Source organism: Malaclemys terrapin, chromosome 11 (genome assembly GCF_027887155.1).
Source record: "Malaclemys terrapin pileata isolate rMalTer1 chromosome 11, rMalTer1.hap1, whole genome shotgun sequence".
NCBI classification, from domain to species: Eukaryota; Metazoa; Chordata; order Testudines; family Emydidae; genus Malaclemys; species Malaclemys terrapin.
Genome location: NC_071515.1, coordinates 77,549,066 through 77,564,401, shown reverse-complemented (window position 1 = coordinate 77,564,401; position 15,336 = coordinate 77,549,066). Strand labels below are relative to the sequence as shown.

The following is a 15,336-nucleotide window of genomic DNA, read 5'->3' as shown; positions in this document are numbered from 1 at the left end:
ATTTTCAAATGTGCATGACGTTGCATTTATCAGCATTGAATTTCATCTGCCATGTAGCTGTCCAATCACCCAGTTTTGTGAGATCCTTTTGTAACTCTTCACCGTCTGCTTTGGACTTAAGTATCCTGAGTAGTTTTGTGTCATCTGCAAATTTTGCCACCTCACTGTTTACCCCTTTTTCCAGATCATTTATTTATATGTTGAATAGAACTGGTCCCAGTACAGACCCCCTGGGGGACACCACTATATACCTCTCTCCGTTCTGAAAACTGACCATTTATTCCTACCCTTTGTGTCCTATCTTTTAACCAGTTACGAAACCATGAGAGGACCTTCCCTCTTATCCCATGACAGCTTACTTTGCTTAGGAGCCTTTGGTGAGGGATCTTGTCAAAGGCTTTCTGAAAGTCCAGTACACAATATCCATTGGATCACCCTTGTCCACATGCTTGTTGACCCCCTCAAAGAATTCTAATAGACGGGTGAGGCGTGATTTCCCTTTACAAAAGTTATGGTGACTCTTCATTTCTGTGTGTGATCATTCTGTTCTTTACTATAGTTTCAACCATTTTTCCTGGCACTGAAGTTAGGTTTAATGGCCTGTAATTGCCAGGATCACCTCTGGAGCCTTTTTTAAAAATTGGTGTTATTTTAGTTATCCTCTTGTCATCTTCTCATACAGGCAACTGATTTACCTCAGCATCTGGCTTCCTACAACTCCAATTCAGTATGGCCAATCCGTGTTCAAAAATCACGAGGCAGGCTGGAAAATTGTGAGATTTTAAAGAAAAATACATTTGCAGGTATTTTTTTATTTGGCTTTGGGTGTTAGATAATTCAGGGGCCACATTGGCAAGCTTTTCACTGGAATAAATTTTTTTTTTTTTTTTTTAAATGAGAGCTGAGATGCTCAGGGTAATAACATGATTCCAGTATTTGGGGTCTTTAAGAAAACCTGCAAAATCACAAGATTTGCACTAAAAATCACAGGAGTTGGCCACACTGTTTCCTTTATACCCTTCAGCTCCATGGTCCCTACATGTCTTCAGCCTCTGCAATCCACACAGGTGTTGCAAATCCTTCCGGGGTACTTTTGTACCTAACACTGAGAGAGAGAGAGAGAGAGAGTGTGTGTGTGTGTGTGTTCGTTCCTCTCTCCCTCTAGTGGCTGGTCTCAACAATCATAACTGCCTGCTGCTCAAGGAAGATGCCGCAAGCCAGCAAGGATCCTGCGTTTCGGGTGCACACTGACAACTCACAGCTGCCGGCTGGATGTTTGCAGGGATGCTGGTGAGTAGGGGTGCACTGGACTGACGGGAAGCAGGTGAACTGATGGCTAAGGAAGAGGGAAAAGCCAGGAATTTCCACTTGCTGCCCTCTTTGTACAGACATTCCTGAGCAATGACTAAAGGCAGAAACGGGGCAAAGAGCATTTTTATTCTGGTCGCTTTTCAGCCGTTTCGTTCTCCCCTTATTTGGGCGCGCTCAAGAGGAGAGGCTGGCTAGCACAGGGAATCCTGACTAACACCCCCGTGGGCAGCTGGACATTGACAGAGAGACGCTACAGAACACAACCGCTCACAACTGCCTCTTTACCAGCTCCCTTCTTTCCAGGGAGCTGAGCCCGCCAGGAGCACCGGGGGTCAAAATTACATGTACACACAGGCAGGGAGATGGTCGAGAGCCGTGGCGCATATTCAAGTGGGCAAAGTATCAGGGGTGCCTGATGAAGAGTGTAAACTCCATGGGGCAGGGAGATTATGTGACCTCCCCTCCCCCACCTGGGTGGTGGAGCTCCCCCCCCCTGGAACGCGTGGGGAATTGACACACAGAGAGAAGCAGAGATTTGTCTACGAAGTTAACAATAAAAGCCATGCAGGAGGCCTCCCGCCTTAAACACCCTTCTAGCCCAAGAGATGACTCTAGCCCAGGGGGTCTCAACGTTTGTCTTTCTGAGCCCCCTCAACGTGCTATTAAAACTCCCCGGCCCCCCTGTGCCACAGCAACTGGGTGTCTGCTTATAAAAGCCAGGGCCGGCGGTAGGGGTTAGCAAGCAGGGCACCTGCCCTGTGCCCCACACCACAGGGCCCCCCATACAGCTAAGTTGCTCAGGCTTCGGCTTCAGCCCTTAGTGGCAGGACTCAGGGCCCCAGGCAGTGGGGTTTCAGCTGTCTCCTCTGGGCCCCTGCAAATCTAACGCCGGCCCTGCTTGGCAACCCCTCTGAAACCTGCTCGCGGCCCCGCAGGGAACCACGGCTCTCGCATATGCCCTCCTGGACTGAGGACAATGTGCATCCTATTTCCTAGGCCACCTCGCTTAGTCTGTTCAGCTCAGCTTCTCTTCGCACACCCATCCCCGCAGCGTCTGGCCCCCTGCAAGCAATTTGAGCCAGGTTTCAATGCATTAACAATCTGGAATGGGGAGGACCCACTGGGTGCCAGCCTAGACCAGAGTTATTTCTCAATCACAGAGTAAGTGGCTGCTGCTTGCCCAGCCCTGACAGTTGCAGAATTTGCCCTCTTGGCCCCCGCACAATAAAATCTCCAAAGGAAGCAGCCAACCGGTCCTAGGATCTGCAATCGTAGCTCAGAGCTAGTCCCCTGCCTGAGTCGGATTCATTAGGACAGAGTCTTGCTAAAATCCCTTCGGCAGGCCTGCCTGTCCCACTTCCCGGCCACCCCCTGGCTGTTCCCACCACCCTTACATTAAGTGAATTAACGAACCAGCTGTTCAGCAAGCCAGCACCCATTTAACCCTTGTTTTGCCAGCTCCCTGCCTGCTAACGAGGTTGGGGTGTTAGTCAGAGACCCCCAGAGCCTGCCAGCAAACGCCAACAGCTTTGTGGGTTCCCTAGCACCCTGGATGTGCAGAACGCTTTGCAAAGGCATTGTGGGACCAGGTCCCTGCCCCGTGGAGCTTACAATCTCCTGGCCCAGTTCTACCCTCAGTGACCCAGGGTAGAACTGGGCCGCAGTCAGGACGTTACGCAGCTTGAAATCCACCTCCTGCGACTCGTGCCTGGGCTAGTTTTCCGAGAAGTGGCTGGACTCCGAGAGGACCTTCCCATCCTTGGTCTCGACGGTCTTGATCAGGATCGGCCTCTTGGGCGAGGAGGCTGGCCCGGCCCCGGACGGTGTGGCAGCCCTGCCTGGGGAGGGGAGTGCCACTCGGGAAGGCAGGAGTCCAGCTGCGTAAGCAAGTCAGGAAGGGGTTGGGGGTGGGTTTAGAAATCTAATCGAGAAATCAGAGAGGGTTCGGTTTTACGAAGAGGCTCTTGATTGGGACCCAAAGCGATTAAGCAAATGAGAGGTGGGCAAGCTGGGATTGGCTGGCCAATCAGAGGCAAGGATTTACGCATGCAAATCAACGGGGGAGCACGTTCCTGCCCTCGCTCGGACTGACAGCGGCTAATTTGCATTAGGTCTGTGATTTACATCTATTTACATACAGAGATACCCTGGTGCGCGTGACGGGCTTGGAACACCAGCTCAGGGGCAGACCCAGAGCCCGGGCCATGGAAGGAGCCTCACGGGATCGGGCTGTTCGTGTGTCATCAGCTCTGTCGAGCGGCTGGTCTCGGCGACAGCCCTCTCCTGAGGCCCAGCTAGGGAGATCAAGCACCTCAGCACCTATGAAAAAGTTCCTCCCGCCCGCCAGCTCCTAACTCAAGGGATAGCGACTGGTGCTTCCCACCCCCGTTCTCAGCTGCAGGGCACCTGGGCACCGGCCTGTTCAAAGCCATCAGGCCCTGCCCACACGGATCTAACCTGCAGCGACCCGAGGGCCCTGCTCGTCGCATTTTGGAGACGCCCGCCCTGCAGCCGAGCTGGGACCCCTGCGATCCCGCCGGGGGTCACAGCCACATCCCCCCATTGCACAAGACACTGGCCCAGTTCACCCGCGGTCCCTAGGGCACCGTCACTGGCTCCCCAAGTCCGGGCCCTGGGGCACCATTCCATCGCCCAGGGTCTAACCCACACGGGCAAGGGGGGTGCTGTCCGGGGACCCCACTCCTCTGTGGGTAGGGCACAGGCAGGCAGCTGGGAGGTGGAGAGCCCCGGCCCATACACCAGAAGTGGGGCTGACTGCTCCGGCAGGTAGGGAAACCCTGGCATGCTGCCTTGGGCTGCAGAGGCAGTGGGGCGCATGCAGGACTGGGCTGCCCTCGCCCCCAGGCACCGAGGCCAGACACATCAGGGGAAGAGACTCACCCCGTTTGTCCATGGCGCTGCTATGCGAGTTCGGGCCTTGGCCGATCATCCTGGGAGAGAGAAATCAGACACGGGAGCGCCGTCAAGAGGAGCACGTTACGGGGGTGGCAGGAGGGGTCGGGTGGGTTCTTGCCCACTGGAGACCTGGCAGAGACCTGCCCTGCCGTTGCTGGCTCAGGGGGCCCTGGCCGCACAGAGGGGTGAGAAGCGCTCATGGGACTAGCGAGGTGGGGGAAGATGGGGCAGGGCGGCCAGTGACTTTCCCAGGGTCCCACATGGCAGGGAGCTCATCCCATTAGGATGCCTGAGCTTAGTGAGCCAAAACCTGAGGATGAAGACGCCCTCCCCACCCCGGCACAGAGCCCCCCTTGCTGTAGCCTGTCCAGGCAGCCTCCCGCTAGCCTCTTCCAACGGAGTTTGCCAGCGTCCTGGGTGGCTTCTACCAATGCACCCCGTGATTCCATACCTGTGCGGGTGCCCCTCAATCCTGACCCGCAGCCCCCCTTGCTATCCCAGCCCTGGGCCAGCCATGCCCGGCTGTGAGGAAACGGGGGTTTGCCAAGCTCCCCAGGTAACCCAAGCCCAGGTCCCCCCGCCCCGCCCCCGGGGAGCGCTCACCGGTTCTCCTCGCCCTCCAGCAGCTTGCGGTAGGTGGCGATCTCCATATCCAGGGCCAGCTTGATGTTCATCAGCTCCTGGTACTCGCGCACCTTCCGCGCCATGTCCTGCTTGGCCCCCTTCAGCGCATCCTCCAGCTCCTGCACCGTGTCCTTGGCGCGGCGCACGGCCTGCTCGCCCTGCTCCTCCGCCAGCGCGATGGCGCTCTCCAGGTTGGCTCGCTAGCGCCGGGGGCAGAAACAAGGTCACTGGGGGGCGGGGGGTGTTCTGGCCTGCCCGTCGAAGGGAGGGGGTGATTGCACCAGCCACTGCTCCCCCAGAATCCTTTGCACCTGGTCCCATAGCCCTCCCCAGAAGCAGCCTTGGGAACCAAGACAGGGGGTTACCAGGACTTTCCCCCCGGGGGGTGGGGAGGAAGAGAACATGGCTCCCCCCCGGGCGGTCTCTGGCCTCAGCAGAGAAGCCGGCTGGCACGGGCCGAGTTGCAGGAGGGGGTCCCTGGGAAGGGAGCATGTCCCTGTCCCACACCAAGCCCCCTGTCTGGAAGGCAGGCTGCACAAGGTGGGGCTCACCTGGTTCTTCAGGGCCTCGATGTCAGCATTGATCCTCTGGGCGTAGCGGTTCAGCTCCGCAATCTCATCCTTGATGCTTTTCATCTCGTCGTTGTGCTTCCGGGCCTGGGTCGCCATGTCATCGAACTGGGGGGCGAGGGGGAGAGGGAGGGGTTGCCAAGGCCTCGCCTCAGTCGTCTCGGTCCCAGAGCCCCTCGCCTGCCCTAGAGAGGTGCCGGCAGGGAGCCTGAGGGCAGAGCTGGGACAGACCCATTTGATCCCATCCACCAGGCCAGCACAGGGCTGTTCCCAGCAGCCGTTCCCCTGGGAGCTCGTCCATCGCGTGGGGCTGGGACGTTTATCCCCGTGTCTTTGTGAGCGGGGCCCAGCCAGCGTCCTGCTCCACCAGGGAGATGGCGGGAATAGTCCAACCCCTGGTTGGGGGACGTGAACCCACAACCCCTGCTGGGAGTTCTTGCTGCCTGGAGGACACACGAGCCTTCACCAACTCGCTGGGGGCCCTGGCTGGACCAGTCCTGGCTGACGAGTCAGCACTTGGGTCCCATCTGTCTCCATGTGGCTGCTGCTTCCCTCGCCCAGCTGGGCTTGCACACCCGGGGCAGTGGCGGATTAGCCACTGGGCCAGCGGGGCCCCTGCTCAGGGGCCCCAGCCAATTGGAGGGCCCTGAAAAAATGGGCACCCCCACACCCTGACCCACTCTACCCACCCTCCCAGTGCTCCTGCAGGGAGCGGGGGAACTCCCATGCCCCAACCCCACTCCCCAGCATGAGCACAGGAGGGGAGGACCCCCCCCCAATTCATCTGGCCCAGCGCCCCACAAAATTGTAATCTGCCTCTGACCCAGGGAATGGGGGGGGGGGGGGGAGTTCACTGATCCCTGGGGGGGCGGGAGGGATGTCTCGGTGCTCATTTGTCTATGTACACTTTGGGAGCCATGTCTGGAGAATATCACAGGCCTGTCTGCAAGCCCAGAGGCGCGTGCACAGAGTTTGCTTGTGCACTCACGAGGTCCATGTTCACTATCACCATCAGCAAGCTCACCATGCATGTGGACTTGTGCAAGTCTCACTGGGGGGGGGGTGGGGAGGGACTGGCTGGATCAGCTGGTGGGAGGCAAGCTCCGGGACATGCAGGCGAGCTCCGAACGCGTGGGGAACAGGCAGGTGCAGAGGGAAAGCTGGCCCGCACGGGGATGGGTGTGCGAGCAACGTGCGAGAACGAGGAAGCATGATCAGGCATGGGGCACGCGCAGCGGGGGAGGAGCGCCGCTCACCTTGTGCTTGTACCACTGTTCGGCCTCCTCCCGACTCTTGGCTGCCATGGCCTGGTACTGAGCCTTCACCTCGTCTATGACCTGCTTCATCTCCAGCTCCCGGCTGTTATCCATCTCCACCGTCACCTGCGTGTTCTGGATCTGGGACTGCAGCTCCCGGATCTCCTGGGGGAGGGAAGAAATTCGGGGGGGGGTTGAGACAGAGCAGAATCCAGATTCCTCTTTCACTGCATTTTGCATGGACTCCCCCAGCCAGCAGCACCCCAACGCTCCCCAGGGGGGACCGCCTGCAAACAGAGCTCTGGAGCCCCCCATGGGCCGGCGCCCACCTCGTCGTACAGCTGCTTGAGGTAGTTGATTTCGTCCGTGATACTCTCCAGCTTCGATTCGATATCCACCTTCTGCAGATACAGTTCGTCGAGATCCTGCAGGTACAGGAGAGATGCTGTCAGGGCACCGCCGTGTGGGGCAGAGGAGCTCCTGTCAGGCCCCAGTGCCCCCTGGGGTCAGACCCCAGCAGTGTGGGTCCTGGGCAGCCAGTCACTGCAGCCACTCTGCTCTGTGGGGCAAGGGGATGATGGCCAGGACACCTGGGTTCTCCCTTGATTTCCCCTCCCAAATGCCCTGTGGGTCTTCAGCCCAAATCCCTTCCATCCATCTCTGGTGCCTCTTCCCAGTGGAAGTTGAATGTCTCCTCCAGCCACACAGCACCCTCGCATCTGATCCTGCTTTGGCATGTGCCCATGTCCGGGAGGGGAGCTGGACCCCAGAGGGCAGGGTGTGACCTGCTGGGTTGTACGGGTAAAGCAGAGACTAGCTGGGCAGAGATGTCCCCGTGAGGAAGGGTGGAGGTTTCTCACCTTCTTCGTCACGACAAATTCGTTCTCCAGCTGGTTCCGCCGATGGATCTCGTCCTCGTACCTGGGGAGAGAGGGGACGTGCAGGGAGCCAGGCAGTGCAGCAACAAGCACGGGGCCTTAGCGTAGCGAGCCGGGACCCCGTCCCACGGGAGTATGGGGACGGATGCTCGGACTCCAAGCCAGAGAGCAACAAGGAACGGGCTCTGGGTTCGAATCCTGGGCGTGTCTCACGTCCCCTGGCTGCGGGGCGCAGAGATCGGGGTGTGGGGGGCAGGTGAGGCACTGGGAGAGGAGCCCCGAGTCAACTCCCTAGCGCCCCCTACTGGAGATGGCTCAGCAGCCACCTGGCCAGCGTGGAGAGCCCCAGCCAGTCTACACAGCAGCCTCGGGGAGGTGGAGATGTGGAGTTTCTCGAGGGGGGGGTGACTTAGGAGGAGAAATTGCTGGGATCCTCCACAGTTTATCTGGGGCTGGGGGGGGTGTCTTTGCCCTGCAGCGGGCAGGCCTCAGGGAGAAGCGTCAATAAATGCCAGACTGGGCTGGCTCACGGGGCACGACTCCTATGGGCTGGGCCCCTGATTTCTGGGCTCCTCTCTGGGAAGGAAGCTCCAGGCTCAGACCCCCTGGGTTCTGAGGGGGGGCATGGGCAGATCAGGTGCTGTGCAGGAGGAGTATGTGGGATAAATACGACCTGGGGGCTTTCTGAGGCAGATGGCAGCTGATCCCAGCCAGGACAGAAGACAAGACCCCTGCCCCACAAGATCAGGGCTGTTTCCTGTCCAGCACCCATGTCCTGGGTGATGGGTCCAATGGATCTCACTGACGGGGCCTTTCATCTCCTCTGTTCCCACCCCACCTTTCATGGTTTCCTCCCTCCTGGAGCTCACTCGGTTTCGCTGCCATACGGGGCCACCTGCGCCGGACCCACGTACCTGCCCTTCAGCTCCTCCAGTAATGCCTGCATGTGGTCCAGCTCCGTCCCTAGCTTGCCTTTGTCCTGGCTCAGCGTCTCGATCTGCTGCTTCAGGTTCTGGCTGGAGCGCGCCATGATCTGCCCCAGGTTGGACTTGTATTGGTCCTTGTCCTTCAGCAGCTTCAGCTGCGTCTCCAGCACTTTGTTCTGCTGCTCGAGGTTACGCACCTGGAGGCGAGAACAAGCAGTACTGGGCCCTGCGCTTCGCTCCACCAGTCAGGGTCGCCCAGGCAGGCAGCTGTGCAGTAAGACCGTCCCCCTCTGGGGGCTCAGGGCAGGTCCCTCAGAAATGTCTAGCGAGGATCAGTGCACCAGGGGGATGCACAGGAGCAGATGGCTGCAGAGGGCGAAGCAGCAGGTATAAAATCCCCACGCTCCCTGGAACCCAAGAGGTGTGAATCCCGGCCCAGGTTGGTTCTGCCCTCTCTGCCCAGGCAGATTCACAAGAGACAGTGCTTCCCCTTGGCCCACGTTTCCCCTACCACTCCTGGATTCCAAGGCCAGCAGGGACCATTGTGATCATCTGGTCTGACCTCCTGTCTAACCCAGGCCAGAGAACGGCCACAAACTCATTCCTGAGGCAGAACATTTGGAAAACCATCACTAGTGAGCTGTGTGGCATGACCACATGCTGGCCACATGCACAGAGCTGGCAGGTTGAAAGGCGTTCCATCTAGAACCATAGGACAGTTGTCACTTAGTAGGGCTGGCTGAAGTTTTGCCACTAAAAAAATTCTCCTATCGGAAAATGCGGTTTCATCAAAAAGCAACTTTTCCTGCAGATTTTTATTTTCAGATCAAGCGAAGGGATCGAAACAAGCACATTTCAAACGGCCGTTTCAAAGGGAGCCCGCTCCCTCTCCATGCTTCCAAACTTGTTGTTTGGATCAAGACACGGCGATGTTTTCGGTTTCCACATTGCCGATCTGAAACTGTGCCACATTTTTGGGGTTTGCAACATTTTTCACCCTCTGAATTTCCCTTCTGATTCTGAACAAAAAGTAACATCAAAAAGTCAAAACTTTTTGACAGCTCTATCGATTAGCCAGCCACCTTTGGGTACTCAGGGATCGGACCCCAGAGATCCCAGTTCCACCACAAGGGGGCGATGCAGTGTCTCCTTTTCCAAGAGAGCATAAAGAAGGCTGCAAGCCGGGGCATACATCCTACCAGCGGGTGAGAGGGGTGAATGCCAGGGAAGTCATTATTATTTGGATTACTGCAACATGTAGCAGCCCAGTCGTGGGGCATTGTGCTGTACCAATACAGAACAAAAAAGTGTGATCCATCTGTGGATAAGAGGGAACAACCTAAAAAGGCAACTCTCTCTAGCAACCAGGTGCCTGTCCCTAACACCTACAAGATCTCTATCAAGCATTCTTAAAACTACAGTACCCACCTGCTGAAGTGAAGAAACAGATTGACAGAGCCAGAAAGGTACCCAGAAGTCACCTACTCCAGGACAGGCCCAACGAAGAAAGTAACAGAACGCCACTCGCTGTCACCTTCAGCCCCCAACTAAAACCTCTCCAGCACATCAAGGATCTACAACCTATCCTGAAGGATGATCCCTCACTCTCACAGATCTTGGAAGACAGGCCAGTCCTTGCTTACAGACAGCCCCCCAACCTGAAGCAAATACTCACCAGCAACCACACAACACACAACAAAAACACTAACCCAGAAACCTATCCCTGCAACAAAGCCCATTGCCAACTCTGTCCTCATATCTATTCAGGGGACACCATTATAGGACCTAATCACATCAGCCACAGTATCGGGGCTCGTTCACTTGCACATCTACCAATGTGATATATGCCATCATGTGCCAGCAATGCCCCTCTGCCATGTACATTGGCCAAACCGGACAGTCTCGACGCAAAAGAATAAATGGACACAAATCAGACATCAGGAATCATAACATTCAAAAACCAGTCAGAGAACACTTCAACCTCCCTGGTCATTCGATTACAGACCTAAAAGTTGCAATATTACAACAACAAAACCTTCAAAAACAGACTCCAATGAGAGACTGCTGAATTGGAATTAATTTGCAAATTGGACACCATTAAACTAGGTTTCAATAAAGACTGGGAGTGGATGGACCATTACACAAAATAAAACTATTTCCCCATGCTTATCTCCACCCCCCCTCCCCCGCCCCGAGTTCCTTATATCGCCTTGTCAAGTGCTGGAAATGGGCCATTTTCATTACCACTACAAACAGTTATTTTTCTCTCCTGCTGACAACAGTTCACCTTAACTGATCACTCTCCTTATAATGTGTATGGTAACACCCATTGTTTCATGTTCCCTGTGTATATACACACACACACACACACACACACACATCTTCCTTCTGTATTTTCCACTACATGCATCCGAAGAAGTGGGCTGTAGCCCACGAAAGCTTAGGCTACATTAAATTTGTTAGTCTCTAAGGTGCCACAAGTCCTCCTGTTCTTTTAGTCCCAAGGAAGGGAGTGATACAGGACTCTACAGGAGATCTCCACCTTGCAGCCCTAAGGTTTATCCATCTTCTAGGTCACAGGCAAGAATGAACCTAATCAGCATCTGGGTCCCTCCCGGGCACAGCGCAGCTGGGACGGCATTTGGCCTGTGAGCCGGTTAGTAGGCTCCAGGGGATTTGTCCCTCACCACAGACACCCCCAGCTCCTCCCACTGGATCTGGCACTGACAGTGGAATGATGGAGTGTGAAATCTAGAAGCCTTCAGGTGTCCAGAAAAGGAACGGCTGCTAGGTGGTCCTTGCCAGTCCAGCTGACAGAGGCCAGGGTGGGAGGGATAGACAAGCACAAATGTTGGCCAGAACGGGCCAGCCACAGAACCAGAAGGTTAGGAGGGACCGTAAGGGTCGTCTAGTCTAACCCCCTGCCAAGATGCAGGATTTGGAGAGGGAAACCATAAAGTTACTGGCAAAAACAAGTGCATGGACGTGGCTGGGGCTCCTTCTACCTTCCCCGCGCTCTGGTAGGAAACAGTCCCGGAGGGTTTCCAGCTCCTGCAGGATTTGCAGATCTATTTATTCTCGGGATAGGCCCTGCCACGCTGCTCCATTACTACAGTGTCTGGGATGTGGATATTCGTCTGATGAGACCCGGACTGAGCCCCACCAACGGATTTCATATGGGCCACCACCCAGCTGCGAGATGGGAATGACCTGCAGGCGTGGGCTGGATTTGAGGGGTGATTTAGACTCCGTACCCCATCAGCAGGGCCATCCCATCCCCAGCAGGGTGTGTTTCGGATGATCAGGGCTTGCTCACAGCCGTGCTGCTCCGTGCGGAAATTCTTATTTGTACGTAGCTTGCGGAATAAGAGGAATTAAGAGTCTTTTGTTCTCTGCCACACGAAGGGATCAAGTGGCTGCATTAGCTTCTGCTCCACAGAACTTTTGTGGCTTTGTCACAGCCAGCCACGGTTCCCCCAGGGGCGCTGGAACAGTTTGTATCGTGGGGGTGCTCAGAGCCATTGAGCCAAACTGTCAACCCTGCAGAGAATGGACACCACTTCAAGTCAGGGGGTGCAGCAGCCCCCCTAGTTCCAGCACCTATGGGCTCACCCCTTTCCTGCCCGGCTCAGGTCAGGTGCTCTGCCAGCTTGGTCGTTGTTATCAAGCCCTTTGGAGTGGCTGACATGAACCAGGGTCTGTCAGAATCAGTGGGGGTTTTATTATTGATGCTGTGTGGGAACAGGAGTTGCAGAGACCCAAGGCTGAGAATGTCTCAAAACCACTTGTTTTGCATTCAGTGGCAACATCCTTATTATTTTTTAAGCTACACTAAGGCATACGGGAGCTCACAGGAGGTCTTAAAACCCAGGCTTGGTGCCTCTTGCATTTCTTTATGCTGGATTGACCAAAAAATTGTTTTATTTGGAGAAGATTCCCCTCTCCCCCTGCTTGTTTTTGATCTTTGGACCATCGGGAAGGTCAAATCTGCTCTTCCCTGGTTTTGCTGGAGGATCTGTGGGATGTCGTCACTCTTTAACTAAGATTTTCTTTCTCAAACATGTTTGCTAGCCACTGGAGTGAAATAAGCATCAAACAGAAAAGCCGGAGTTTTCACATGGTCTGAGGGTCAGACTAAAAAAAGCCCCTCCCAGTGGCTCGCCGTTCACTCTCTGCTTCTGTGGTGTGGCTATTTCACGAGCTAGTGCAGCATGGTACCTTAGACAGCAGCCAAATTGCGAAGGTGAAAAACCAGAACAGATTCTTTTCAAAACCCTTCCAGGCGCTTCATCCACCAGGAAGCAGCAACTGAAAAAAGTGTCAAATTCATCAGAGCAGCAGAGACACCAGGTGGCCAGACAAAGTTCATGCTATTATTAAGAAACACAAACTTCCCCCTGGGTGGATTATCTTTGAACAGCTTCATTAGGAAAACAAGGGCGTCACCTCAGAGGCTGCGCATCCAACCTGTGAGTTAGATTCGTGTGTGTGTGTGTGTGTGTGTGTTTGTGTAGCTGATGCTCAGCTGTATTAGGGAAAGGTCAAGGTCACGAGTCAGTAACTCGGAATCTGCCCATTCATGTGCAGTTTTGCTGACTGGAGAAGTCAGTTACGTCCCAGGTTACCACAGCCCTGAATACAGAGCCCCAGGACAGCAAGTGGAATTCTAGAGAGAATGCTAGTTTGTCATCACATTTGCTGATTTGCATATACCATAACGATGGTGGCCGTGATCCTGCAGACGGCCCCGTGTGGGGGACAGCTGTGCCCACGCAGAATCCCATAGGGCCGTGCACAGGTACAGACGGCCGTCTGTGTGGTTCCAACTACAGGATGGGCTGTCATTTGCACCTCTCTAGCTCCATCCACCTGAGGGTCGCTGTGTATTGTGGTGAGCTCTGCGTCACCCCCTCCCCGAGGGGCAGGTAAATCGCCTTGACAGCATTCTACAGAGAGGCGGAGCTGATCACCCAAGGTCACACAGGGCGTCTGGCAAAGGCAGGAGCTCGAATGAAGGAGTTTATCCGTGGACTACCCGACTGAATTGGCAGCTTCCAGTTGTGGTTTGAGGCTGTGATAGGGCTCCAGGTATCACGTCTCTCAAAGCACATGTTGAAAGCCAAGGAGAAGACTGGGGCCGGGCCTACATGGGAAGGGGTTTTCATTTTTAGGTGCAACTCAGATAAGGGGATTCTGCCATTAGAAATATTCGAGAGAAGGTGGGGGAGGTGAGATCTTTCATTGGACCAACCTCTGTTGGTGAACGAGACAAGCTTTCAAGCTACAAGGAGCTCTTCTTCTGGTCTGGGGAAGCTTGAAATCTTGTCTCTCACCAACAGATATTGGTCCAATAAAAGATATGACCTCCCCTGCCTCGTCTCTCTAACATCCAGGGACTGACATGGCTACACCACTGCAGACGACATTCGAAATGTTTCCCACCAGAGCTCCCTTCCCCGCTGTTTGAGAGGCAATCCGGTTACTCGGAGCTTTGAGGTGTGGCAGACGGCTGGTAAACAATGCAGCCAGCTCCTAATTCACTGGGATTTCCAGTGACTGAACATTACGGTTAATTTTGCAAAGATATTTTTCTAGGACCTGACCCAGAGCCCACTGGAGTTAATGGGAGCTGTCTGAGTGTGCCCATAATTCCTAGAACACTGGAACAAGCTCACATCCAGCAAACGCACACAGGTTTAAATGAAGGCAATCCGCTCCGGCTAGGGGACGAAGGAGAAAGATTTATGATGAGTCTAATTACCCCAGAATCTCTTTCCCCTCCTGATTTCACCTCCACCAGGTGCTTCGCGTTGAACGATAACTTTTTTGTCCTTCATAAAACTTCAGCAGGGAAGCAACAGATGAACAATTGGACAGACTGGAATTCAGAAGTTACCGCTACGTCTACACGGCATTGCTAGCAGGGATCTAGGAGACCTGGGCTCCTGGACTCAGCGTTCCCAAGTCCGTGCTTTAGCGTCCACACTGCACTGTAAATCCGGATTTACAACTGCTGGCTCCAGCTCTCAACTCCTGTGCTAACTGTTCGTGCTGCAGACCAGGGCTGGGCTCCACCCCGGTCGTAGGACCCAGGTCCTGAGTGCTTGCTGAAAGCCGTGTGTGTGGACAGAGTGGGCTCAAACCGGAGTTTACAATGCAGTGTAGACATGACACATCCTAAATGACTGGCTGCACCCGCCTCCCCGTATTTTCAGGTCATGGTTGCTTCACTGGCAATCGGCCGGGAAAGCTCAACTTCTTTGCAGGATGCCGCCACAAAGGTACTAGGGAGAGGGACAGCGCACGGCAGGGGCACCGAGGGGCACCGGGTTAGATGCCCAGGGCAGGGAGGAGGATACATTTCCACGGGGATTGGTTTTCCCTCCGCCCCAGCAGGGCAGATCCTGCGGCAGCAATGGAGCCAGAGGCGCCCGTGGGAGCACGGGGGAGCGGGGCCCTCACACCCCGCCCCGGCTCACCTTGTCGATGAAGGAGACGAACTGGTTGTTGAGTCCCTTGATCTGCTCCTTCTCATCGCTGCGGATCTGGTGCAGCGCGGGGTCGATCTCCAGGCTGGGCATCGAGGAGAGCAGGAAGGAGCCGGACACGCCGCTGGGGCCGAGGCGGCCCAGGCTGGGGGAGCTGCGGAGCCCCGGCTGGAAGCCCGAGCCGGCCCGGTACAGGGAGCCCCAGCTGGGCTGCGAGCCCTGGGAGCGGCTGCTGAAGCTCATGGGCCTGGAGCGCGGGTAGCTGCTCATCGCCCCGGGAGCTGAGAGACGCGCGGGGCAAGGGACAGGCGGAGTTCGAGCCCCGCAGCCGCCAGCACCTAAAAATAGGGGCATATTAGCCTAGCCCC

The 15,336-nt window shown here is 55.7% G+C and overlaps 1 protein-coding gene across 9 annotated transcripts; it reads right to left on the bottom strand.

The window, feature by feature from the left end:
- Positions 1-481: 481 nt before the first annotated feature.
- Positions 482-15,295, bottom strand: LOC128845367 (keratin, type II cytoskeletal 8-like). 9 transcript variants are annotated; one of them, XM_054043971.1, is made up of 10 exons: positions 14,960-15,295; positions 8,469-8,677; positions 7,537-7,597; positions 7,006-7,101; positions 6,677-6,841; positions 5,403-5,528; positions 4,831-5,051; positions 4,213-4,262; positions 3,450-3,605; positions 1,019-1,105 (listed from the first exon to the last, which is right to left on the bottom strand). In XM_054043971.1, exons 1-9 carry the CDS (start codon positions 15,236-15,238, stop codon positions 3,490-3,492), a joined length of 1,323 nt encoding a protein of 440 aa, XP_053899946.1. In that variant the 5' UTR covers positions 15,239-15,295; the 3' UTR covers positions 1,019-1,105; positions 3,450-3,489. The 9 variants fall into 9 exon arrangements, with proteins under 9 accessions (XP_053899943.1, XP_053899946.1, XP_053899948.1 ...); XM_054043973.1 differs by having other exon boundaries at positions 1,020-1,105; positions 3,458-3,605; XM_054043969.1 differs by lacking the exon at positions 1,019-1,105 and adding an exon at positions 3,095-3,232.
- Between the last annotated feature and the right edge of the window lie 41 nt (positions 15,296-15,336).